This window comes from Corapipo altera, unplaced genomic scaffold, assembly GCF_003945725.1.
Source record: "Corapipo altera isolate COAL_440 unplaced genomic scaffold, ASM394572v1 268, whole genome shotgun sequence".
Lineage (NCBI taxonomy): Eukaryota > Metazoa > Chordata > Aves > Passeriformes > Pipridae > Corapipo > Corapipo altera.
The window spans coordinates 5,871,037-5,896,653 of record NW_020884901.1 but is presented as its reverse complement, the minus strand read 5'-3'; the positions used below and the strand labels follow the sequence as shown (position 1 = coordinate 5,896,653).

Below are 25,617 nucleotides of genomic sequence, written 5' to 3'. Positions count from 1 at the left end.
GCTGTTTTGCTGCCTGTAGTGAAAGAAGTGATCCTAACTCAATTTTCTGCAGTTACCCTACATCTCTGTGACTTTCAAACTGAACAGTGTGATTAGCTGAATCTGGAACCTTCTCTCTTGGATTCAGTTAAACCATCTCTGGTAGGTGTGATGTTCATGTCTGGCACATAAAGGCATCTCTGAAGATCAATCTTTGGGTTGTAGGTTGATGAAACAGGACATCTGTGCTTCCCACAGCCCTAATCCTGGCTTGTGTTGTGCAGGCACAGAACTAAATTCATGTCCAGATTTGTGTTCAGTGCAGTAGATCTCTGCATTGTTCATAAATTCAAAAAGGTTGTTTATTTAATTATTTCTATGCAGGAATTCAGAGAGGAAAGCCCAGACTATGAGGGGAGCCTCTAGACTATGTCAGAATATAACATCTAATGGTAAAGAAACTGTAGGCTTAGTCACCTGTATCTTTTATTAACATGGTGCTTTGTAGATTTCCAAATGTTAAACATATATAGAACACAAGAACTTCAGTTGTAGAATTAAAACCACAAGACACTAATTGCAGATGAACGTTTATCTATACGAGAATTCTGTCTTTCCCAGGTCTGGCTCGTGTTATACGGACTGGAAGCACAGGATTAACCCTTTCCCCCACTGCTACAAACCAGCCAGGCCAGTGGCTGCTCTGACAGCACCATTACAGGGGCAGAGGATCAACTATGCAAAAATGATTTGAAAGAGACTCCATGCATGTTTTCTGCTCTGTGTGTGTGTTCCCTGGGATGACATTTCAGCTTTCATGCTTAACAGGAGAGCGTTTTCTCTGTGTGCAGACAGCTGTGACCTGGTAAAGGACTCTGGGCACGAACAGGGCCTGTCCTTGATTAATATGGATGGTCATCTCCAAATTGATTATTGTAAAATCAGGATGGTATAAAAAGGCCCAAAGGAAAAATCAACATATGCTGCTGCATTGAAAATTATTAATGCTAACTGTATATCACCAGTAACTGTCTGTGTTCAGCTTACAATGCTTTCAGCTAAAAATCAATTCCAAGGCCTTTTATGAATCAAGTAGTCTTTATTGGCATGAATAATTAGACTATAAAGTAAATTATTTCAGGATGGATTCTCTGGAATAGCAAAAAGCAGAAACACATCTTTACCCTTGTGAGGTTTAGTATAAGAAGAAATGACAGTCACAGTACATTTTCATACAGAGGCTGTGTGTACTGAACATCCTTAAAATTAATTTTCTTACAGAAAACAGGTGCTGCAGGAAAGGTTTTGCTGCAACCACTCCCCCCATGCCAAAAAAAAAAAAAGGGATGGACCTGTTACAAAAGTCATCTCAGGCTACAGCACAGAGCAATATTGCAAAAGTCCCTGTTTGTTTTCTTCCAGGTTTCATGGCAGGTTTGCCAAGATGTGACCACAGCAAATGGCCAGAGGCTGCGTTGGGTTTTTTCCATCTCCTTGGCGAGATGGTTACCAAAGATTCCCCTGGACTATTTTAAAAAACACAAAGAGCAGAAAGCCCACGCTGTTGGATGCCATCTGCTCCCCCTCTGCAGCCGTTTATTCCACTCCCTGCCCAGCCCTGGGCAGATGGTGTCCATCCCCTCCCAGCCCTCCCGAGGGACAGGGGACCTCACTCCCGCCTCTGTGCGGGGAATGAGGGATGGAGGTGCTGCGGGCAGGGGCGACCTGAGCGGGGGCTCCGGGGGCGATCCCCAGCCCCTCGGGGGCGGCCGGGTCCCGCAGCCCTGCCCAAGGCGCTGCCTCCCGCCTGGGCTGGGCAGGGGAGCGGGGCCGGGCAGGTGGTTCTTGTTCCCGGCGGGAAGATGGAGGCGGCGGGCGGGGAGCGCTGATCGCCGCGGGCTGCGCCGTGAGTGCGGGGCGGGGAGGCGAAGGGAACGGGCTGCGGGTCCCGGCACGGCCCCGCCGCGGGGAGCGGCCGCCGCGGGCAGGGGAGGGTGGGAGCAGGTTTTGGGAGGTGGGGTTTGGAAACCTCCTCCACAGGCTGCCGCTTGCGATGACCCCGGGGGGAAGGAGGAGGAGGCGGCAGGGGGGGCTCGGCTCAGTGAATGAATGGGCGGCAGCGGCGGCGGCTCCCCTGCTCAATGGCTGCTGGGCTGATACGCGCCAGCCCCGCAGCCGGTGCCTCCCTCGCCCTCCCGTGTTTTGTCTCAGGCTCGCCCCGCTCGGGGCTCCCCAGACATGTTCAACCAGCAGCAGTTCCAGCAGCAGCTGCTGCAGCTCCAGCACCTCCTCCAGCAGCAGCAGCACCACCACCCCCCGGCGCAGCAGGGAGGCCGGTAAGCGCCGCTACGCGAGGCCGGGGATCCGGGGCCTGTCCCGGGGGACCGCTCTCCTCCGCCTCCCTGCGCTCCGGAGCCGCGGCGGGGCGGGTGCGGGGCTGCCCTCCCCCGGCGGGGAAGGCGACAAAGGGAAGCGGGCGGGGTGCGGGCCTGATCGGGGCAGAGCCGGGGGGCTGGAGGCAGCGAAGGGGTCGCGGTGTGGGAGGGATGGAGGCAGCGCGGGCGGCGGCCCGTGTGGGGTCCCGCCGCGTCCCCTCAGCGCTCCGGGGATCCCTGCCCGCTGTCCGGGGCGGTCCCGCCGCGGAGTCCCCGAGACCCGCGGGGTGACCCGGGCAGAGCCGCCGGGTGGGTGGGTGGATGCTCCGGGCCGAGCGTCGCCCCTCGGGGCGGGCAGGGCAGGGCAGCCGGGGCTCGGGGAAAACGCCTTCTCCTGCAGAAACCCAGCAGAGCCACCCTCGGTAGACGCGAGCACTTTATTATTTTATTGTTGAACTTAAGCTGTTTATTTGTTTTCTTTCTCTGCTGGCCTGGGTGAGGTGATGGAACTTATTTCTGCAGTGGCACCGAGGCTGTGGCTGAGCGCGGTGGGGCAGGGAGGGGATGGAGAAAATCGTGTTTTGTTTGTGAAAAGAGAAATGACATCTGCCAGAAAATAACCACGGTTCTCTAAAAAAAAAAAAAAAAGCAAGATGTAAAACAACTTAGATAGGAGCAGTTGTCCCTGATGAGCTGAGATTTTTAGAACCAACACAAATTCTCTGAAATAACGCATTTATTGGCACTTACTGTTACCTTTAAAGCCTTATGCTCTGCAAATTTAAAGCAATGGGGTGCGAATTTAATAATACAGTTAATTTATTATTTAAGAAATTATTATATTACTTTATCCTTATAAGGCATTTGTCTCTGAGGTCAGTGTGGGAATTTTTCTGTTTTACTAGAAATATGAACCTCCAAATCTTTTTACCGTTTTATATGTCTTATACAATAAACAAAGCTGCTCTTAAAATGCCAGTAAGGGGCTGACTGCCAGAGAGCATGGCTGCATCTTGCACCTTTAAAAGTACGATTTTTGTGGTATAAATATCTCAGCTCTGAGACTGGAACAATCTAGAGCAGCAAATGTGAAGATGAGCTGCTGTGAATTCTTTTAAGAGGGTTGGGGTTTTTTGTCAGGGTGGATATTTCGATCCATGTTTGTACCTCTTTTCAGCCCTGACAGATTTAGCTGTGTCAGCAGTCGTGCTTAGAGGTGGGCCTGACCTTGCAATCGCTTGAATAAGTGCCTGCCAGTTTCTTCAGACTTTTCTCTCAGGTCTGCTCCACCCTCCTTAGAACTGGAGAGTTCTTCTCTGCTCGCTTCTTCCTCCTCGTGTTTTAAATATGAAGGCCGTGCTTTATTTTTCCATCTGGTTCTTGCAGTTAGGGGGCACCATTGACAGTTCTGACCTGTCTGGCTCCGTGTGGGAGGTGTTGATTTTGGGAAAATGTGCTTTAAGCTGCTGAGAAAACTCCCTGGTTTTTAGGACTTCTTTTTTGTTGTCCTGTTAAATGTAGCTGCTGATCTAGATCACTCATTTCTCCTGACGGGTGCTGCATAATTCTGTAGAACTGCAGTCAGCTCCTGGGCTTTTTTTATGCTGCTTTAGAGGCTTCATGTGGGCTTGGTGCTAAGGAGTTGTCTCTGACCTCAAATTCTTTGATAGACAATCTGTCAGCTTGGAAATTCCAGGAGAGTGGAAGAAAGAGGATACAGTGCCGCTGCACGGTGTCTTTTCATGCACGTATATCGGCATTTCAGCTGTTTGCTCCCCTCTTTTATGGTTGTTAGGTGCCTGGAATCGAAGGGGGCGGTTTTTATTGGGTTCTTACGATTTATGCCTTCTTTTCCAGGGGTTTGCCGCCACCGCAACAGCAACAGATGCTGAGCTTACGGGCAACAAATCAGCCATCGCTGCTCAATGCCAATCCTATGCTTCAGCGGGCCTTACTCATGCAGCAGATGCAAGGTACTGTCGTTATGGGAAACGCTTACTGGAGTTATTTAATCATCCTCGTGGACTCAGACCACAGCATGGCTATTTCCTGCTGAACCAGGGCAGTTCTTGCACTTGGCAGTTCCGTTTGTTGCCTTTTTTTTTTTTTTTCTCCCCTTTAAATTTGTCCGTAGTCCACATCACAGAGGTTCTTCAGTGCCCTACTATTCACAACTGGGAACAGCATTAGAAGGTATCAGGTTAGATACTAAATATGTACCTTCCCTCTTAAGACTTGATGGAGCAAGTATTTTTTCATCAATATGTTTAGATAAAATACTGAAGTTTTTATTATTTGTTTGTCTTTCTTGGTTGGAAGGTTAAAGCAGTTTATTTCATTATCTGTTCCATATACACTAACCTTGTTTGCTGCAGATACTTGTCTTGGTCCAAACTTGGTGGAGTACAAACAAATAAAGTATATTGTGGTGGAAGATGGTTCGGGTTTCAATTGTCTTGTGAAATTTTGATTCACTGAAATGACTGTCATTTCTCTGGTGAATAATATCACTGTTCTTCCATCACTGTGTTTCCCCAAGTGGATTTGCCTTTGGTTTTTTCCATATGTATTTTCAAAACAAATCTATGAAGATGGCTTTATAATAGCATTGCTAATGTAAAGATAATAGGAATAAAGCTATGTTTTTATTTTTTGCTCATGTCTTAACCTGACAGCTCTTTTCAATGCAGCAAATCAGTACCTGGGATAGTTTTCAGGTGCCTAGTCTAGATTAATGCCTGCAATTTCTATCTTGCCTGTGAATCATGCCCAGATGTGAAGACAAAAGATTTATTCTGCGTGTCGCTAACTCTTCTTTTGTTCTCTCTTGCCCATTTAAAGAGAGGGCTCTCTAGTGACTCCAGTGGCTCTCCACAGATCTCTCTCAGGTTGTAGGGAAAGTGGCAGTGAGAAAGGACAAGCCACCCTCTGAAGATTGGAGTATTTGTATTTGTTGTTAAGGGAAAGCCTGACTCCAATTTGTTGTTAAGGGAAAGCCTGACTCCACTCCAATCAGCCTCACTCCTTGCAGATATGTTTGATCTCAGCACAGGCTGGCCTTTTCCATGAAGCAAAATCTTTTACTGAGAAATTGTATTTAAATAATGTGCCTGAGGCTAATTAGATAGAGCAGGATAAGGTATGTTAATGAACACTTTTAAGTGTGCTTTGTTGCTTTGTCTTAGTGTTTTTCCTTTTCTTTTCACCTCTGCATGCCAGAGTTGTGACTTCTCTTTCAATAGCCTACACCAGGTAGCCACAGGTAACATGCAATATGGTTGCCAGTGTCTTAACTTGGCCTTTCTTAGGGATCTGAATATTTTTGGTTATTCAGGTTTTGGTTACGTGTAAGAATATCTGATGCTGTTGGCATTTCTGTCCCTGGGAAACATCAGCATAAATAATTCATTGGCTGCATGTGGCTTCAGCAGTGGGAATAGGAAAAGATAAATACTTCAAGTTGAAATGGATGTGTGGTTCTTCAAAGGTACCAAAGCAAGAGCAGAAGATGATTTCTTGTCTTACAGATTTTTTTTTAATATAGCTGTGTCCTTTTACAGTAAGGGATTGTTTATGGGAAGTAAGAATAGATTAGATTACTTTTCAAGACAAACATGGGGACTACTTCCTATTGTGTTGCAGGCTTTTAAGAGAAAGCTTGGTTTCTTTCACATTTTGGGTGCCTGTCTCCAGACTTTGCTGCCCTGTTTTGACAGCTGCTAAAAAGCTGGAGTATTCACTAATTCAAGTGAGAGAGAAAAAACAGCAATTGAAGTCCAGGTTCCCAGAATGATGGACAGCTCCTGAGGGTGTAGCAGAGGCATCTGGGCCCTTGTATTCCCTCACTCCTGAAATGGGGATGGCAAGGACTGTCTTCGTAAGAAATTGTTGAGACTTAGTTAATAGCCTGTGGATGCTGAAAAGAACTGTTCAGAAAGCAGAGCATTATAATTGGAAATGGCAGAGTCTCGGGTGTCAGAGTTGAGGTTGACATGCTGAGCTTGCATGACAACCAGGTGGCAGAGGGGACTGTGGGATCTCTTATTTGAGAAGTCCAGTGCTGTTTTAAATGAAACACTGTTCCTTGCTTATGCTAAACAGCAGCCATGCTATGGTGTGAGCTGTCAGCTGCAGAAATGTGGGGTGAATTTTCCTTTTTTTTTTACAGAGAGTTTTTGCAAAACGAGACCTTGTTTGTTGCAAGCGCAAGCGTTCGTGTGCTCAGATCAGATAATTGCTGTAATGATCTTAGCCTGCAGTGACAATTATAATTAAATAGCCTGATCCATAGTAATGGTTGTTATCACATCAAATCATTGTGTGTGCTGAAAAGGGTAGAGCGTAGAGCACCCATACAGTGCCCAGCAGAGCACAGGGCAGAGGAGCCCTTCCCCTCTCCGCCTGCTGCTTGTGCAGGTGGAATATTTTCCCTTTGCACAGCTCAGGGTGGTGACACGCTCTGTGTTTGCCTCTCTAGGAAACCTGCGTGGATTTAACATGACAGCGCCAGCACTGCAGCAGTTCTTCCCTCAGGCTACAAGACATTCCCTCCTGGGACCACCACCTGTTGGGGTCTCCTTAAAGCCAACTCGGCTGGGCTTCCCCAGCCTTCCCTTCCAGCGGCAGAACCGGACCTTTCGCAAGGTGGGCTTGTGGTTTTCCAACTGCTGGAGAGATTTGTGCTCCTTTTGTACTTGCAGCTGTTGACATTGTTGTAGGCGGAGTACAAAGGAGAGGGGAGAGAGCCTTACAAAGAAAATGATGTTTTGCACCGTGCTGCTGACACAGAAATGCAGAAATAATTCCATCTCGAAGGCTTTTGTGGTCCATATTTACATTTCTGATGCAAAGGTTTCTTGTCACCGCTTGCCCAAGAGAGAGAATTCTTCATAGCAGAACTGTTCAAACCTGAGATATAAAGGGAGCCTTAAGAAGTACCAGCTTCAAAGTAATTACAACAGAAGAAATCCTGGCTGAGTGCTTTGCTCTTCCAAAGCAGTTTGTTGTTCCCAAATGACCTGCTCCTACCCTGGGCATTCTGCCTCTTTGGGCTGTTTTCCCTCTTTTTAAGATCAGGCTCATATTTGTTCTTGTGGATTTTGTAAAATCTACAATTTTTTTTTTGTTTTGTAAAAACCTTTTTTACTTTCTACCATTACGACCTCTTTTGTATCCTGAAAATAGTTCTTGGATTAATTAACTGCTACTTTCCTCCTCTTAGATTAGCTTTTGCATATTTCATTCCATTCTGTCAAAAAGATGTGGTGGATAAGGTGCACTTCCATTCTTGTCCTTTCTCCAGGGTCAAAAGAAGAGGGATTATTTTGGATTATTATTTTCCCTTCCCATGCACCTCTTGCCAGAGTCCCTCTAACATGATCCTACTCTTTACAAGCAGCTGGATCTCCTACAGCAGCTGCTTAAGGCACTGGGGAGATGTCCTGGGCTGCCTGTGGAGCTGAAGTGCCTCTCTCTGTTTGGCCATGTAAACTTGCCTGAAGCAGAGCAGTGCTTTGTAAACCATCTATTCCTTTCCATTTCCACATATTGGAATTCCTGTTCCTGCTCCACAGTAAAACTCTGGTGCCTTAGACAGGGTGTGTTAAGGACCAAGGGCTGGCAGTGACTCTCTGTCCATTGCAGGACTTCCAGAGGGTCCCTGACAGGAAGCGGGAACTGGATCCTGGTTCTTCATCTCAAACACAAGGTGATGAGAAAATGGAAATCCCAGAGGGAATGCAAGCAGGCTCAGAGCAGAACAACTCCTCACCATCCACAGGTAAGGAGGAGACCGTAGTAAAATAAATGCTTACAATTATTAGAAACTTCTTTTGACTAGTCCTGCAGCAAAGGCCAGAGATGATTTTAGGCTTAGTCAGCTACATTTCTTTCTAATTGTAAATACTTAAACTGCCTGTGATAGCCCTCTGCTATGTGTCTCATGTACCACTTTTACCTGGATATTTTTGATTTTTTTATGGGCCTGCTTCATCTCTCTTGCATGGAAGCCTCTCAGAAGTCACTTTGACAGCAAACCCCATTTAAGATGGGGGGGGGGGGAAAGAAAACTGGTTTGAAATTGGAGCTTCCACATTGCCTTACCCATGCTGAACTCAACATCTCATGCAGCCAAACACATAAAGCAGAACCAGTTGCAACCAGCATGCTGAGGAAAAGATGAGTTGAAAGAGTCCTTGTGCTCCAGTTGTCAGAACAGAAACTGCTGGCACTGAATGTCTTAAATGTCGGATACAACACAGATGTGGGAATGTCTTTTCTGACTGGAGAGTGCCCAATCTAAAACTGCAGGCATATGATGAGGTGGTGACCAGTGTATATGCAGTGGTGAAAACAACCTGATTAAGTGGTTGTAGATGTGCCACCTTGGCTTGTGTTAATGTTCCCATGATCAGGGCTCTTGTCACTTATATATATATACAGGACTGAGAGCCACTTAGTGGACATAAACATAGATTTCTTTTTTTTGACAACACCTCATACAGTGATATTGCAATTAAATATCTGAGGTCATTATCTAACCTTGTCAGTGCAGTTCTCAAATTCAGAATAAGCAAATGTTTAGAATTATTTGCTCTAACAGAGCCTTATGGCATTTGCCATTCAGTTATGGAACGTGCTCAAGGTGGCATGGTCTGCTTTGCTAAGGACATCTCCTTCTGTGTTCCTGCAGAGCCAAGAACTCCAACAGAGTCTGTGTTGAACACTGAGCCTGCAGCAAAAAGACTGAAGAGGTATTTATTGAATGGGGTATTGAGATAGTTCCTGAGGTTAGAATTATTGTCTGATTTTATTTTCTGATAATTAGGGCTGGACTGGACTGGACTGATGTCTAGCATATGAGAGGTATTTCAGATGCTTGTGAACAATTCAGAAAATCTCATGATGCTTGCTGAGTCTTGTAAGGTCTCTGCAAGAGCTGACCCAGCTATGGGAATGAAAAATCAGAGATGCAGCTCATCTAAATGTGCAACAAAGCAGAGTTTGCTCGTGTGTTCTCCTGCCAGGATCCTTGTAAGAAGCAGAGATGTTCTTTTCTATTCTGGTATATTTCTTTAATTTTCTTCCTTAAATGTCAAAAATCAAAATGAGCAGAGAGAGAAAGCTTTGGAATATGTTAGGTTACAGTAGGTGTAGGAGAGGGTAGTTTATTTTGAGGAATGATAAAGGGAATCAATACTCCCTAGTATCCAAGCCTGTATCCACGAGTGCTGAGTTCTGTATCCCTTCTGCAAAGATTGTCTTCCCAGTACCTCTGTCTGTTGGGTAAAAATAGACAAAGGCAATCCTATTATCCCCCAGGGATGTGCAGCAGGCGGGCACGCTGGCCATGGCAGGCCCATCCCGGCACTCCCTGCATCCCAAGGGTGCAGGAAGGACAGACAGGGCTGCATTGCCATCTAGTGGGATGTGCCATCTGCACGGGGCTGCTCCTCTCCCAGAACTGTCACCCTTAGCTGGTGCGGAGGGAGAAGAGGAGGGAGTGAATACAGATTTCTGGAGGCATTGATTTGAGAATTCTCCAACATATGTTAACGACGATGAGTCAGGACTCCTGGGTCCTCTTATCTTCCCTGTTAGCAATTCACCGCCTGCTTTTGGACAAGTTCCTTCACCTCGCTGTTTCCCATCTGTAGATTAGAGATTAATGGATAGCTTTGGGGAGAATATTCCAGGATTACATGATCAAGGTAATATCCAAACATCAAAGTAAAACATTAAAGAGTGATAAATATTGTGTGTGCAGGGACCACCGTGAATTATGGACTCTGATTAGCAAGAAAGTGAATAAATTCAATTAAAGCTAGGTCGAATACATTTGAGTGTGTGCTTTGTTAATCTGTTTGCCAAAGCTAATTTAATTTTAATTACATTAATATTTAGCAGGGTATTAATCAAAGTCCTGTTACATGCACTGAAAAAAGAAGAATCAAGTCTGAGGAATGACAGCTCTCACTGCAGCAAGCCTGCTATTAGGAAAATCCTTTCCTAAGCAGCAGTTAGGGACTGCCAGATTTGATGCATATATTATGACTGGTATTTACCTAGAATAGATCATTCCTTAGCTTTTTTTTTTTTTTAAGTGTTTCTTTTAACTTCCCATGAACAGATGATGGATCTCTGAAAAAAGTAGTTTACTGTTCTCATACTGCCCTTCACAGATGACAAGGGCATTCTCCCCATCCGTGTCATAAACTTGTTTCGTGCTTCATTGTTCCATTTCCCTTTAGCCAGGAATACCAGCCTCCTTCTTCATTTCAGGTTTTTCCCACTTCTGCCTTTGCTCCTATGTACCATCTGTATACCTGGAACAACATCCTCATTCCAGTGCAGAAAGCACTCGTCATCTTCAAACCCTCCTTGAACACCCACTTCTAGCATGGCATGACAAGTATCCATAGAATACCATTTCCTCCTTAGATCATGCTCATGGTGGCTTTTGCTCCCTTAGATTGCTCCTCAGATTTGCAGTTCAGGCTGCAAACCCTCGCCCTGAGTGCTGGCACCATCTGCGGGTGGTACAGTCAGTGTTGAGCCTGCTGGCAGCACTTGACAAATAATGTTAATGCCAGCCACTCCTGTCGGATTCGTGTTTGCACTGCCCCAACCCTGCTGCATATTTATAGCCGTGTAACCCAGTTACATTATCACGTATCAATCTGATAAATTATGCGAGGGGGGGTGTGTTTGGATAGCGGGATGCGGTACCTGCCTCTTGCTTGTGCAGGAGGTGCTGCTCCCTGTTGGTAGAAGGACACCAGCAGGTGGGAATTCGAGCCGCCCTCAGAGCAGATAGTCAAGCCACGGTGAAAAGTGTTAGTCCTGATGGAAAAATGGGGGAAGGAGAAAGAGACTGCAGAGTACCCTTTGTGCCCTCTGGGAGTCAAACATTTATTGTCAGCAGTCCCCTCGGGAGCTTTCTTTCTCCTTAGCAGATCACCAGTACCAAATAAAACAAAGCAAGGTCCTTTTGATTTGCGTCTTGTACAGTTTTTGCTTCCCCCACAAACAGAACTGTAGGGACTCTGGAATGAAACATGACTGGTATGAATAGAGCAGGCAGTTATGGTGAAATCCCTGTAAGGCACCATGGAGAACTCCTTCAGTTCTGTTCTGTCATGCACAGAGCAGCCAGGAGCACAGTCCAGGTCACCAATCATGACAGGACTGAGCTCTCAAAGCTCTCATTAAGAATATTTCTTGTACAAACTTATTTCCCTGCAGGCTTCTTGCAGGAGAGGGCTGTTAACCAAAAAATCACTTGTAATCTTCTTGTCCAGATTATTTGGCTGCTGTTTCTGAATCTGTTCTAGAACACCCACTCCTCATTGTTTTTATTTATTTCTGCCAAGTTCTTGCCTGAATTACCACTTCCAGTAGCTTATTGATTTGGGGGTTTAGTGGAGAGTGTGTTAGCTTAGACCCAGCCTGTGCCTTGGTGTGCCTCCTGAATCTCTTGTCTGTGACATGACAAATAAGGTTATTTTCTTGATATCCTTGAAGTGTGACTGAGGAGTCTCCGTTGGAGGATGCCACAGACAGCAAGAAAGCAGGAATCTCGAGCGCCCATGTCCAAGCTGATGGTGAGTTACTGAACCCTGTCCTTTGCACTTTTAGGGCACTCCTTGCTGGAACTGCCTCTGTAGCTCCATTTCTCTGACACGAGAAATGTCCCTCCTCCAATCATACAGGATGGGGAAAGGAGGATAAAATCTAGAAACCAAATCCAAATCTAGTCCCTCAAAATATGTTACCTACCAAATGCAAATGATGGGAAATTTCCCTCTCTGATAAGGGATTTCTTTGGAGAAAGGTTTGTGAACTGGCTGATGGCCAGTGGCACTGTGAGGAAAGCTCCCTGACTTCACTCACCTGCTGCTTTGTTTTTTCTACCATTGCTGCTTTGATTTAAGGTAGCTAAAAGGACTCTCCCTTCTTAGGTGCAGACAGTGCAAAGGAGTACACAGCTGAAGAACTCTCTAGAGAGAGGAAATTCTCCGAGGAACCGAAGGCTCCTGAGGTGAGCAGACACCGCTCTGCGCAGGGGTGGTGCAGAACATACAACCTCCCCCTCCATCCTGGAGAAGCCCGTTGCCACTGGGAACCAGCTGGCACCCACGTCTGGAGCTCTGTCTCCTGCTGTAAGCTGTTGTCCCTGGCAATAAGGCATAATATGTCTGCAATTAGTGCGCAGTCTGCTCTGACTTGCTGCTTTTGTACCTCTGCTGGCCTGTTCCTCACCTACTGCTGGCTGTGGATGGGAGGCTCATTAAGATTTCAGTATTCATCTGGAAAAATGGGAAGTTGAAAGAGTTACTTAAAAATATATGTGTGGAGGGCCATAGCTAAATACACCTTCCATGTTGCTGAAGAGCAGGTGTAAAAAAATTCGGGTGATGGTGTTAAAGATGCAGCTTGAGAGCTTTTGCATGAAATATGTGGCCCACATGCTGGATGTTAAACCAGGACCTTATCCTGTGTAAATCTGTGAGCAGACAAAAGATTTAACCTCAGATGTGAATCAGACTTCCATAATTGGGAATGTTTGATGATGTGATCAAATGTATCATCCTGCCTGTGTCTGAGTTCCTGACTCCATCAGGTCTTGGCCTGAGTTGCCTTTAGTTTTGCAGTGGAGAAACATGAGCTGATTATGTCCCTTATCAAGAATTGTTTGTAGCTCCAGTCCCCAGAGAGTGGGTCATACAGTGACTGCAGAGGCTGCAGAAACAGCCATCTGTGCTAAGGGTCCTGGTGCTATGACACAGGGATCGCTGATCTAGCAGCTTTGGGAGGAGGAGTGTGCAGGAGAGTCCTTCTGATCAGCCCCATGTGGGTTCAAGCTTAAATGCATTTTCCTAAAGAGTAGAGAGCTTAGGTGACATACAAAAAGCAGGTGTAACTTTTAATGTCTTCTGCTGAGAAATTGGACTTGATCTTGACTCTTTCTTTTGGCAGGTGTTGAGCTCTGGAGGTTCACTGAAGGTGACTATTCAGCAGAGCAGTGAGAGCAGAGCTATCAGTACAACAGCTCTGAAACCAGGGCACTGGGCCTGTGAGGTGGGCACAGCTGATCCCAACCCCGAATCGGTCCTTAAATTCTACTGTTACATCTGCAAGACCAACTGCTGCAGTCAGCAGGTAAAAATGCACAGGTCTGACAGGGATCCGGGTGGTCAGGAGATGGGAATTAGATGGCTGGCTGTCATGGGGAGGTGCAGCAGGAGACTTGTTAGCAAGGGCTCATGCTTCAGGAACAAGGAGCATAAAAAATGATGACAAGCATGCAGATAAAATAAACCTCTCCTGAGAGCTGGCAAGCAACCTGCTAGAGAGAGAATGTGGGTGGATCCACAGGCAACCATGCTCTTAAGCTTTTATGCTATTTCATTGTTAAACAGCAGTCAAAAGAAAGGAAAGCATAGCTCATACCCATTATTTTCTGTATTTTGAATACATTTAAATGGATTTTTCTCCTAACCTCTCTTTCAGAATTTCCAGTCCCACATGGCTGGAATTCAGCACCAGCAGCGACTTGGGGAGATTCAGCACATGAGCAATGTTTGTTTTGTTTCACTACTGCCCATGGTGAAGCAGCAGAAGGTGCTAGCAGAAAAAGATGGGTAAGTGTTGGTCTGCACCAGAAAACTCTGGTGGCCCTACATGGGTTCTAAAATCCCTCACAGCACCAGTTTGCCCCTGAGTTCTAGGTAAGGTATGAAATCCCTCTGGTTTCAGAGCTAACTCCTTCAGGCTGAAGGATACCAGCGTTGACTTTGACCTGTGTAGTTTTTAATACAGTACATCAGGTTGGAGACTTTTTTTATCTGGTGCATTTCTGTCAGCACAGGCTAAAGCAACCTATAAATGTGTGGGAAGGGGAGAAGATAAATCGGGGGCCGTAAAGGCAGGAATGGTGGGGAAAACAATGCCAAGGACAGATTGCAAACTGCAGTATTCCATGGAGAATGTAAAAAAGGTGTGACTTAGAGCTATATCTGTTGTCACTTCAGAGAGAGCCAGCAGCGGTGGTGTAACACGTGCCAGGTGCACTTCACAGGGGATCTCATCAAACATCGCAGGACCCAGGAACACAAGGTAACAGCCACAGCCTGGGTTTCATCTTTGCACTGACCTTTTGTGGGGATGGAGTGGAACTGTGTCTAGCAGCTCCTGCTTCCCAAGCAGCAAAGAAAAAGTGATTAGGGTGTAGGGTTGCACATGAAGTTCTGCCAGTAACATCCTCCCTAAGGGCACTGTCGTGTTATCTCCTACCCCTGATCACTGGCAGTGCTGGAGCCTCCAGTTGTCATGATGTGTCAGTGTGGCCTGAAGCACCTCTAGTGTGTAATTGACTTTTCTCAATAAATATGGTTTATCATACCTAATCTGTTGAATAGTGAGCAGCCTTTTCAAGCTAAAATTTAGGCATGTCAGCATATTTATTGGCTTCTAGGGGAGAAATTGTAAGACACACTTAGTTTTGCTCTGCATGTTTTCTGTCTTTTTGGTGGATAAGACTTAAGGAGTCCTTTCTGCTGAAAACACTATTCTCTTTGTGGTCTCCCTGGTTTAGATGCAGGGCTGACTTCATTTCTCTCAAGATTCACCTGCATTCCTCCAAAGTAGTGCCTCTTGACTTATGGAACTGTCCCTCTTTCCTCAGCTGGCCAAACGCTCGCTTCGTCCTTTCTGCACTGTCTGCAGCCGCCACTTCAAGACCCCTCGCAAGTTCGTGGAGCACATGAAGTCCCCTGAGCACAAACAGAAAGCCAAAGAGGTAACACTGCCTGGGTGGAGAGCTGTGCAGGTCTGGGGGCTGCTACCCTCACTACTGCAGGGCTGAAAGGAAGATGTGCAGTTCTTCCAGCCCTGTTTTAATTTTCATCTTTTGCTGGACTTCAGCTGTTAGAGCTTAAAAGAAACTGAGTGAAAAAGGAGCAAGGAGTTAGATGTGTCTTGAAGCAAGATAGCTTTGTGCCCCTCTTGCAGTCCCTTCTGCTCATCAAATGCAATCAGTCCAGGGTCTGGGCTCTTCCTTTGTTAAGTGTCGAGTGCAAAGTTGATCTTATCTTTCTGTTCCACACCTGACAGGTGAGGCTGGGAGAGAAGGAGTTGGGCAGCCCAGAAGATTCAGAGGAGTTGATCACTGTGGATGCTGTTGGCTGTTTTGAAGATGATGATGAGGAAGAGGAGGAGGAGGAAGGGGGAGCTGGTGAGGAGGAAGACCCTGATGTAGTGCTGATGGAGAATGAGGATTCTGCTGCCAAGCAGGTAAGCCATGCAAAAGGAGAAGGAGTGACCTATCTGAGAATCTGCTGTGGGATCTCGTGACTTAGTTGGTCTTGGCTGTTTGAGCTCAGGCTTTCAAGAGTCTGGTCAACTTTGCACTCTACAGCAGGAGAGTGAAGGCTCTAGGGTTCTTCCAGAGCACAGAATGATGCAAAAGAGAATCAGGCACTATGTGTGGGATGCAGGAGGGGCTTCTGCTGTGCTCCTGCTGCTGTCTTCAGCAGCTCTTGCTGCTGTCTTCAAACATTACCTTGTTGCTGAGGAGCACAAGCAGATGTTGACATGGTCTGTTTGAATAGCCCAGCAGCAGCTGGGTCTCATAGCAAACATATATGTGGAGCTTTATCTAGATAAATATTGTCCCAGTTACCAAGAAGGAGGGACATGGCTAAGCTACTTCAAGCTTGGAGTGCAAGGGCTGATTTTTAGCCCTTGTAGTGAAGTGGGTTGCTGACATTGGGGTTTGCATCTGGCCCTTGACCAGGTGCTGTGCAACTCTGTCTCTGGTATGCTAATCCTGTTGTTTTGCTCCTGAGCTTACCAGAAAAATGCAAGAGCCCAGGAATGGAATTGCCACAGATACAGTAGGCACTAATGTTCTTTTGGTTTCCAGACTGGGCTGAAGGAAGTGTCTTTGGAGGATTACGAAGGAAGTGAGAAGTATTGTCCAGACACAGCCTATGGTAAGCAAGCAGAGTTAAGCACAAAGGCCCACAGAGCCTTCTCTGGCCACATGCTGTTTCTGTAAGAGAGGATGGTCTCTACCTACTGATATAATGACTTCTTGGGCCATGGTGCTCCAGCAGCTGCACTGGACTGGTGCAGGTCACTGCTGCCTGGAGAAGAGACCAAACGTTGCTTTATTATTGTGTGATAAAACATAAGGATGTGATTGATGTTTGTCAGCTGCCTTTTGCTTTGAAGAAGAAAGGATGAGAGCCAGATGCTTTTCTAAGGTAGGACATGGAACAAGTAAGGCAGGAGTACTGAAGAAAGTAGGTAGCAAATGAGGGATGCTCTGGAAGGATGGAGTCGGAAAGCATATCGATTGGAATGCTTTCCAACAGAAATGCAGCTTGCACAGAGATACTGAGCAGCACTGACAGTATCAAACTCTCTGCTAGAGCCCAAACTGTGCATGTTTCCTCTGCTTCAGACCCCCCACGCTGCACCCAGCAGTTCCTCAGTCGTGCTGCTGCCCTGGTGGGCAGTGGTGCCTCCAGATGGCTGTGTCTGGTCCCCACCCTGTAAGTGACTGACTTCAAACCTCTGACCTCGCTGGTGTTGTGAGGAGGGCAGCTCTGCAGAGGCTGGTTTGTGCCCAAGGAGAGCTCTGTTTACACCAATCTCCCATATCGCTGTAACCTTCCACTATCGTGTGGCAGATGGAATAATGATTCATGCTGTGAATGTTCTCTGCGTGTTCCTCTTGCGTGCCTGCTGTCTTCTGCTTGGTTTGATCCCATTACATTGGATCACATGTTCTCTGTAGTTTTCCATTGTATTCTTTTCTCCCTTTTTCCCCCCTTAATGCTCTGTGTAGTTTCTTTGCTCTGGCAGCCAGATTTCTCTCTGAATATCAACCACAGCCATTCCATGGTAAGAAGAGATATTCAGCAAGTCATCTTGCAAATCCCTGATTAACAGAAGCAAAGCTTTCCACTTTTCCTTTTCTACCCCCACTCCCCTTGCCCTTTTAACATGCTTTCATTATTTGAGTTCCATTCAATGTGATCTGTGATTTCCCTTCCCCTCCCGTTTCGCAGGCCTGGATTTTCTGGTCCCCGTCGCAGGTTACCTCTGCAGGCTGTGTCACAAATTCTACCATAGCGACTCCGCTGCCCGGCTCGCACACTGCAAGTCCCTGATGCATTTTGAGAACTTTCAGGTCAGACCCTTTGGCGATTGCATGGCCTGGCATTTGTTCCCCCCGTGCGTGTCTCTCCAGCGAATCCACCACGTTAGCTGTCTTGTCTCCAGCTCATTTCCATCATCCTTGGTGTCCACTGTGCCATAGTTCTCTCTTGGTGTGCTCTGTGTGTGTCTCCCATCACCCTGTAGATCTAAAACCAGTCCAGTCCTGCTTCCCAGCTACTGCTGCTGTCATCTTGTTGCCCGTTTCTGGCTGGGAATCTTCCTCAGAGTGTCTGCTCTGTTTGCTGAACCTGTGGAGTCTGTTGTTCAGTCTAGGCCTCTTCTGTTAGACCAGAGACAGGTGGGTCAAGGTGGGTAAGAACAAAGGACAGAGGCTGTTCCTTGTAAAGAAAGCTGGTGCATCTTCTCCTGTGATACTGCAGGAACAGCTCCTTTAGCCAAAATTGTGGGTGTGATTCATCCACGAAGAGGCCTGGTAAAATCAGATACTCAGCTTTAGAAGTCTGGAAATTTAACATTACAGACTCTTTATGTGATGGAATCTACACGCTGTGGGAGTCCGTTTGTCCCCAGGGTCAGCCTGCAAGAGGAAGTCTGTCTGTCTGTCTGTCTGTCTGTCTGCTACCCTTTCCTAGAAACTCCTTAGCACAAAGCTCTGCCAACTGATGCTGTTCCTTTGCTTTTCTGGCTCCACCTAAAGAAGCCCTATTGCCCCTTGCTGCTTTTGTATCTAAAGCTTTTCCTACTGGGCTGGCCTGGAATCTGCCTCCATCGTTCTGTCCTTGTTGACTTGCCAGGGGGTGAGGGGCCTGGATTAGTACCTTGTGGAGGGTACACAGGGCTTGCACAGTCTCTGCCCTCTCCTGTGACCACTGCCTGGGCCCTGCCTGTGTGGGAGAGCAGTATTTGCTGACCTTGGCAAGGAAGGAGGCTCCCACACCAACTTTGTCCTCTGCCTGCACCCACACTCTGCTCCCAAAAGCTGCTGGTTTTTCCTACAAGCTTATTAAATAGTGCCTAAGAAAAAACCAAACACACACACCCATTCCTGAACCCCCAAAAATTCATGTTTTTCTTCTAGTCTTCAGCCAGAAGAAAGTATTCCTAGTCAGCCCTCACTGCCTCCAGCAAGAGGTGGGGTGCTGCAGAAGCCAGCACTTACAGCAGTGAATTTGGGATGGCAGGAGACCACAGCTGTTCCTTCATGGTTGCTCATCCTCTCCCACTCCTGCAGCTAGTCATTTCAGGAGTGAAGGAATCAGTCTTGAAGTTTTCCTGGCTTGCTTTAGATCAGCTTAGAGCGAAACTGCAGCAGCAGTCACTTATGTCACTCTTTTGGCCCACTTAGAGCTGAAATCAGATGCTCTTCAAATGGATGCCAGAGTGACCTGGAGGGATTTTTTATGAGAAGAGTTTAACCTTAAATACCTGCAACCAGATAACTATTGCTCTTGGCTGCCTGGGTGCCTCAGAGTTGCCACAATCTGAGTTAAATCTTTGTCACTGTTGTTGTATATTGGAGTATTCTCAGCAGAGTAGCTCAGCAGAAGGTTTCAAAGCAAAGAATTGCCTGCTGCTGGGGCAGTTCACAGCATCACTGAACATGAATTTGCATGCTTGTACCTGGTTTAGGTTGGGTACAACATTGACTCGACTGATCTAGTTCCAATGCAATAGGATATTGTGCATTTCCCACCATTTGAGGGCAGAGAAAGAACAAGCCTGCAGTGATAAACTGAATTACAGGATAAAGCTGCCTGTCTGATGGGCTGTAATTCCATACTGCAGACTGGTAAAAGCCATTGGGCTCAAAATTGTTTCCTTAAACAGTCAGGTGTAATGGCCTCTGCCAGTTCAAGAAGCCCTTTAGGAGACAGCTGAAAGGGAGTTGATTGTGGAGGGAACTGCTGTGGAAAAGAGGGAGCTTTGGTTTGTTCCTTTAGCTCATGCTCTGGGTGTTGAAGACCAGGTTCCTGCTGTGTGTTAGCTAGAGAGAGTTGCTGTTTTCCTGAAATCTGGTCTAGAACATGGCTAGTAGCCATTTTAATCTCTTTACAGACCTCTACTGGTTCATCCTGATAGCGAGTGCAAATAAGTAATTTTACTGATGATATGTTACCTTTATTCTGTGGAAAACCTCAGTGCCTTGTAACAATATATTCTTGATATCTTAGTCTTCCTGTCAACAGTTCCACTGACTGTGCAGATTGTATCAACACAGTGAAGAAATATTAAGCTTTCAACTTAAGCCTTGCTTTGGCTGATAAACATTAAATCTCACCTGTAGCTGAGGGTGGTGCAGAGCCTCATGTGCCCAGGGTAGGTGTCCTGGCAGTAGCTGAAGCAGGAGCTGTCACTTGCTCTGTTACATCTACAAAGTCCTGAGTCTGACTGAGATTAACAGTTGCCAGAACATGATTTTTGTCTCGGGAGCCACAGGTCTGCCATGCACTCGCTCAGCATTAAGTAATGTGAGAAGGACTTCAGTTTTTAATATCACCACTTTTCCTCACAGGAGCTGACCTTTCTCTGTTGAAAGCCTCAGCAGCCAGGCCAGGAGCTGCTGAGACCAGTCGTGCCCCTGCCACTCACCACTGTTTTTGTACAGGTGTTCCTGGACCAGCTGCTGCTTTGCTGCAGTGACAGGAGCTGAGCTGAGCTTCCCTCTCACGTTGGTTTGTTTGTATTTGCAGAGATACAAGGCAGCGAGGCATCGTGCCACAACTGCCTACCCCGAGGCTCCTTTGCATTCCCAGGGCTCCAGCTCCCAATTGCTGGATGATCCAAAACAGCCTCTTGCTACTACAGCACATACCAGCAAGAAGATGAATGATGATCGTGGGATAGACAAGGAGGGTACAGAGCTGTCAGCCCTGCAAGAACAAACTCCAAGGTCTCTGGAGGGTAAGGGTGAGCTGGCCACCTCTGGGGCAGAGGGCCAGAGTCTGGCCAGTGTGACTGACCATGTGTGTGGTATCATGGTTGTAGAAGAAGAAAATCTACAGGAAGAGAGCAAGTCCACTGCCACTAGTGCTGCCTGCGTGTTCCCCGAGGAGAGCCGCGCCACAGGGGAGCTGCTGGGACACGAGGAGGAAGCCAACGCAGCCAGGCAAAGGGAAGGCACAGATGACCACCAGGATCCAGGGAGTGGAGGAGGGTTAGGACAGAATGAGGCAGCAGATGCAGGCCAGGAGGCAGAGCCTTCCTCCCTCGGCAAAGGTGAGACAGCCGGTCTCACCTCTGGGTGCAGACGCTCTTCTAGGCGCAAACCCAGATAGAGTGGCCTTAAAGGAGAGCCCTTTACATATGATATTTGCTGGAAATGTTTATTTTCTGAGTCTTTTAATAGAGCAAAACCTTCAACTTTACTGCTGTTTTTATTTTAAGAATAAATAAGCCTGGCTTTAGCGTGTCTAATACAGGATGGTGTTGGTTATTACTTGTACAGTTGGGATACAGCAATTATGTGGAAAGACTGAGGCTTGGACTGTTGAACCTGAAAGAAGATGGTAATGTGATTTCCACAGGGGACAAAGTTCATGGAGTAGATGGATGCAGACTTAAGAATTCTTTGTAGTCCTTCTCATTTCCTTTCCAGGCAGAGAAGTTTCTCTCTTGGGAGGCTGTTGCTCAGTTTTGCTTCTCAGAACAGTTTCCTTTCAAAGACACACATTCTTGGACAAGCACTGTGTCCTAAGCTAGGCAACAATGTGCACCTTGGTCCTTTGTTAGTACTACAAGGCCTAATCTAGTCTGTTCTCATAGTGGAGACTCTCAGGAACATATTTTGTTTCAAACTGATTTTAATAAAACAATTTCTTATAAATAACCTCTTTTAACTTTCAAAAAAAACTCCTTTAACTTTACATAAGTAGAACAGTAAGACTTGCTTCAAAGTGCTGGCTCCAGGCCATTCTGACAAGATCACAAGTTAGACCAGATGGCTCATGCCTTGTCAGAATGTCCAGGGAATGCTCTGCTCACATCCCAGGGCAGGCAGGCCTCTGTCTCTGCTCTCTGTAGATGATGCTGTGGTGGGGACTAACCAGGCTGCTCTGCCTCTCTCCACCTTGGAGTCTGGAACAACAGCTGGAGAAGCTGGGCAGCTCCCAGTAATAACAGCAAAAACATCACCCTGGTAGCCTGTCTTATCTGCTTGGCAGGGAATGGAAGCAACCAGTGGTCTGGGACCATGTGCCAATATTTGGTATGTCACAGTTAATGTGACTAAGGGACAAGTTGTAGTTTCAAGGCAGGAGCTGGCCTAGGGCCTCCCTCCCCAAGGCTGTCACCAGAGTTAGAGGTGGGACAAGCCTGGAGTCAGGACAGCCCCTGCCTACTGTGCTTTTTCTGAGGGAAGAGGCTAAAGCCATAATACTCCTTGCTTGGATTTAACGGTACAAGAGAGCAAAGATCATTTTTCCTCTTTGTGAAGAGGGCCTGCTTGCAAACTACCTGCACGGCATCAGATTTCCTACAACCAGCTTTAACCAAGTGTGAGTGCCAGGGAGCAGAAAGAGCCAGCTCTCCTACACCCACCCATGTGCTTTGCACCTCTCACAGCTAAAGGAAAACAGAACATGGAGGTGAATGGCAGGACACAACCAGGGGAAGGAACAAGTAACAGGCACGAGGCACCTCTTCTATTCAAGTTTTACATTAAATTGGTGAGCAGTAAAAGTCCCTCAGCAGCACCAGCTGAGAGTCTGTGGTCAGACACTAAGCAGAAGGCTGGGGGCCCTGTCCATCAGCTCCCATGTTCAGCTGCTCGTTCTGCTGCTGGAACTCCAGCCGGGCCTGGCGGTTGGACTCCAGCAGTTCCTTCAGGCAGGTGTGCAGATAATCATTCTTCTCCTCCAGGTGATCTAAGCAGGAGTTGATCTGGTCCAGCATGGAGTTTATTGCTGCATATTCTAAAAGGAAGAGAGACTGAACAGTGTAAGTGTGTTGTCACTGCAGGCAGCGAGAGCTCTGGCAAAACACGCCCAGAGCGTTTGGGCTGTGCCTTATCTGCCCCGGGGTGGGTGAGGTAAAGTACAACTGAATCCTGCCTGGGTTGTGTTCCCTGATCAAACAGGGCCAGTGGGAGGCTGGATCACTGGTAACAAGATCTAAGGCAAGGTACCTGGGCAGCCCAAAGCCACTGTGGGTATATCTGCCAGCCCTGGATCTCACACACCAACAGCTGACCACGGGCTCAGTGCTGACTGCAACAGTACCACAGAAATCCCAAGGACGAGTAAGCCTTTTTAGCTGCCTTTGGGATCATCTCTCCTGATGGTGCAGGCATTTTGGGAGCGTGCCACAGTGTTTACTCTCTGTGAATTTTCTGTGAAAGGCTCCCAGGCTGGGGTGTGCTTCACCAAGGGCCTGGCTGGGGTCAGGCTGACAAAACATGGCTGTGGCAGGAGCAGGATGAGCCCGAAGGTGCTGGCACTGTTACTCCCAAAGGGAGGTAAGTGTGGGGCACCAAGTTCAACCACAGGATTTTCATGCACCATTAAGGCTTTGGGTACTTCAGATTAAACCCAGACTCACTGACAGTCAGTTCCCCAGGTACAGTTTCTTATTCACAGCATTAGTTTCAAGCACAGCAGTTTGCCTTGGTACAAGGGCATTTCACAGTGTTAACACTGTTAATCAGCTGAAGAGTGTTGTGCTACTGCAGGAAACACCTGCTTTTGGATTGCCCCAAGCAATATTCACACAGTCATAAAAGAATAACAAACAAACTAAAAAAAGAGACAAGATAAACCTCTGCAGAGGTTACTCAGGAACCCCAGGGGATTACAGGGACCCCACATGGAGCCAGTCCCATGCTCCTTTCTGAAGCCACACGGGCTGGGTGAGTGCAGGGAGGCTGTTGAGGAGCTGTGACCCGTGGGCACAGAATATTTCTTTGAAATGAGTGCTTGTATTTCAGAAAAATTCTGGATCAGTGCTGGAAATCAGCTGCCAACTTTCATTAGCTGAATATAAATGATAAACCAGCAGGCACTTGGAACAGTACAACCCAATAGAAATTAAACTGTTGATTTCTGCCCTTCATTTTTTGTATGTAATGTTAGGCTGGTACCTTTTATATTTGTATTTACTGCATCAGGTAAGATGAAGAAGTTTTGATGGAGTAATTTTTTTTTTTTGCATTCTATTGGGTACTGAATTCATGTGGGTAGCTGAAGTTGTAGAGGAAAATTATTACTTCTATTTTTACCTACTGATTAAAAGTTCCCTGGTGCCCCAGCACACCAGACCCAGGCCTTGCCATTCCCAGCAGCTCTAAAAGAACTGTGAATATTTAAACATTGCAGTCATTTGCAATATTAATAGCTAAGGAAAAGTTTCATTATAAAAAATAATTGTCCTCCTTTTCTTACACCACTTTGAAGCTGTTCAGAGTGTTACAGCCTTAATTCTTTGGATAATTGTGTGTGTTGCATTTGAGCTTGTTTATAAAAGTTTGGCCTTGCATTTCCATACTGATCCCACAAACACAGGCTTTCTAAAAAGGTGACAATTAGCATTACTTTTCAGACCCTGGTTCAAGGTGTGTGAGAATGTCCAGGAGTCACAGCTCTACTTCAGTGTGCTGCACCATGTTGCAGTGAAATGGTGAGCACATCCCAAGCAGACACAGTAGCCACTTGTGACAAGTGATATTCATCAGCCTGGCAAGAAGTCTGTAATCACAGCAGGAGCTTAATTTTCTCAGTGCCTAAAGCTCAAGCGAAGGCCATATAATTTGTGCAGCTTTGAGAAGTGAAAAAACTTTAACCATTTAATTTTAAAATAAGCTGTAAAAAGACTGTCTTCCATTTGTTGCATACTTGGTGGATTTTTGTGGAAACAACCACATTCCCTAATGAAAACACTGACGGGGTATGGCAATTGCATTAACTCCTCTGCATTCTTACAAGGACAGCTGACAAAAATAAGGTTTCTATTTGAGATCAAGGAAGTGATCCACAGCTTCAGCTCCAGGACCAGGAAATAGCTGCAGCCCTCTATGACCAGCTACTGCACACAAATCAGCTGATCACAAGCTGAACAACCTAATTAGACTTGATGTAGATCCGATTTAGTGACTTTCTCTGTCACAGAAAACGTGTCTCTGAGGTCTTCAGAAAGTGTGAAATGTAAATCACTCTGATGATGCAAAGCCCTGACCACTCCTGGGGTGTTTCAGGGCAGAAATGATCCTTCTGTCACTGCAGGTGGATCCCAGAGAACTCTGAAATCCACCTGTGTGGGTCACATCTGCAAACTGAACGGTGTTACGGCAAACAGCAGAATCCAACTTGTCACCACCTTCAAGAGAAGGGTAACAAAGTGCTTACTCTGAAAGAGTTCCAGTTTTAAGAGTGACCTCTACGTCTGCATTACAGCTTTGCTGTCGTCTCACTTCCTCCATCAGCTGGTTTTAACTGGACAGGACTGCATCAGAAATTTCAGACCCAGGTAGTGTAGAAACGCTCCAAAGTGGAATTTACCAACCTGTCTGCATTAAATTCCATTTTTCCACACATGACTACTTCTCACGGGACCTGCCCTGTGCTCTCACAACCTGAACATCCTCTTTCTCCTTGAGCACCCACACCCCGTGCAGCACCAAAGGCACGGAATCACCTTTTCACAAGAAAAGAAACAACCACCCCAGGGGCAGCACGGAAGAGCTCGGGGCCCCACGGCTGAGCAAGAATCAAACCCTGCAGCCCGCACTGCTGTGCAGCAGGCACACCTAGGGCGTCGGGCAGCGCCGCCAGCAGGACCCCTGGGCACACCTGGACATATCTGGACACATCTGGACACACCTGGGCGCACCTGTGCTCTGCCACCCGCAGCCCACGGGGCCAGGCCAGGCCAGACCGTGCCCCGCTGGGGCTCCCCACTGTGGCGGCGGCCCCGCTCGCCCCCACGCACCTTCCTCCCCGAAGGTGTCCCCGCCGTCCCCGTCGTCGTCGTCGGGGCCGCCGCCCACCACGTGCGGGTCCCCGTTGGGCCCCGCCATCCCGCCGTGCCCGCGCCTCGCCGCCGCCCGCACGGCGCGCCCCGTGCGCGCGCAGGGCCCACGGCCAAT

At 47.1% G+C, this 25,617-nt stretch overlaps 2 protein-coding genes across 7 annotated transcripts; one reads left to right on the top strand and one right to left on the bottom strand.

Annotated features, from left to right (window-relative positions):
• Positions 1–1,384: 1,384 nt before the first annotated feature.
• On the top strand, positions 1,385–21,369 carry CIZ1 (CDKN1A interacting zinc finger protein 1). 6 transcript variants are annotated; one of them, XM_027649843.1, is made up of 17 exons: positions 1,385–1,885; positions 2,191–2,315; positions 4,212–4,327; positions 6,832–6,998; positions 7,998–8,133; positions 9,046–9,106; positions 11,877–11,956; positions 12,314–12,393; positions 13,332–13,514; positions 13,866–13,996; positions 14,387–14,471; positions 15,040–15,153; positions 15,468–15,647; positions 16,279–16,348; positions 17,432–17,553; positions 20,234–20,444; positions 20,529–21,369. In XM_027649843.1, exons 2-17 carry the CDS (start codon positions 2,218–2,220, stop codon positions 20,816–20,818), a joined length of 2,124 nt encoding a protein of 707 aa, XP_027505644.1. In that variant the 5' UTR covers positions 1,385–1,885; positions 2,191–2,217; the 3' UTR covers positions 20,819–21,369. The 6 variants fall into 6 exon arrangements, with proteins under 6 accessions (XP_027505644.1, XP_027505643.1, XP_027505645.1 ...); XM_027649842.1 differs by lacking the exon at positions 1,385–1,885 and having other exon boundaries at positions 2,001–2,315; XM_027649844.1 differs by lacking the exon at positions 1,385–1,885 and having other exon boundaries at positions 20,297–20,444.
• CUNH9orf16 (chromosome unknown C9orf16 homolog) lies at positions 20,899–25,583 on the bottom strand. Its single transcript, XM_027649850.1, has 2 exons — positions 25,461–25,583; positions 20,899–22,453 (listed from the first exon to the last, which is right to left on the bottom strand). The coding sequence occupies exons 1-2, from the start codon at positions 25,546–25,548 to the stop codon at positions 22,260–22,262; spliced, it is 282 nt and encodes a 93-aa protein (XP_027505651.1). The 5' UTR covers positions 25,549–25,583; the 3' UTR covers positions 20,899–22,259.
• Positions 25,584–25,617: the final 34 nt, after the last annotated feature.

Coding starts and splice junctions, on each gene's coding strand:
- CIZ1 (XM_027649843.1), top strand. CDS start 2,218: ATGTTCAACCAGCAGCAGTTCCAGCAGCAGCTGCTGCAGCTCCAGCAC. Junction 13,515..13,865: donor CCAACTGCTGCAGTCAGCAG/GTAAAAATGCAC, acceptor CCTCTCTTTCAG/AATTTCCAGTCCCACATGGC. Junction 15,648..16,278: donor AGGATTCTGCTGCCAAGCAG/GTAAGCCATGCA, acceptor TTTGGTTTCCAG/ACTGGGCTGAAGGAAGTGTC.
- CUNH9orf16 (XM_027649850.1), bottom strand. CDS start 25,548: ATGGCGGGGCCCAACGGGGACCCGCACGTGGTGGGCGGCGGCCCCGAC. Junction 22,454..25,460: donor GGACACCTTCGGGGAGGAAG/GTGCGTGGGGGC, acceptor TCTTCCTTTTAG/AATATGCAGCAATAAACTCC.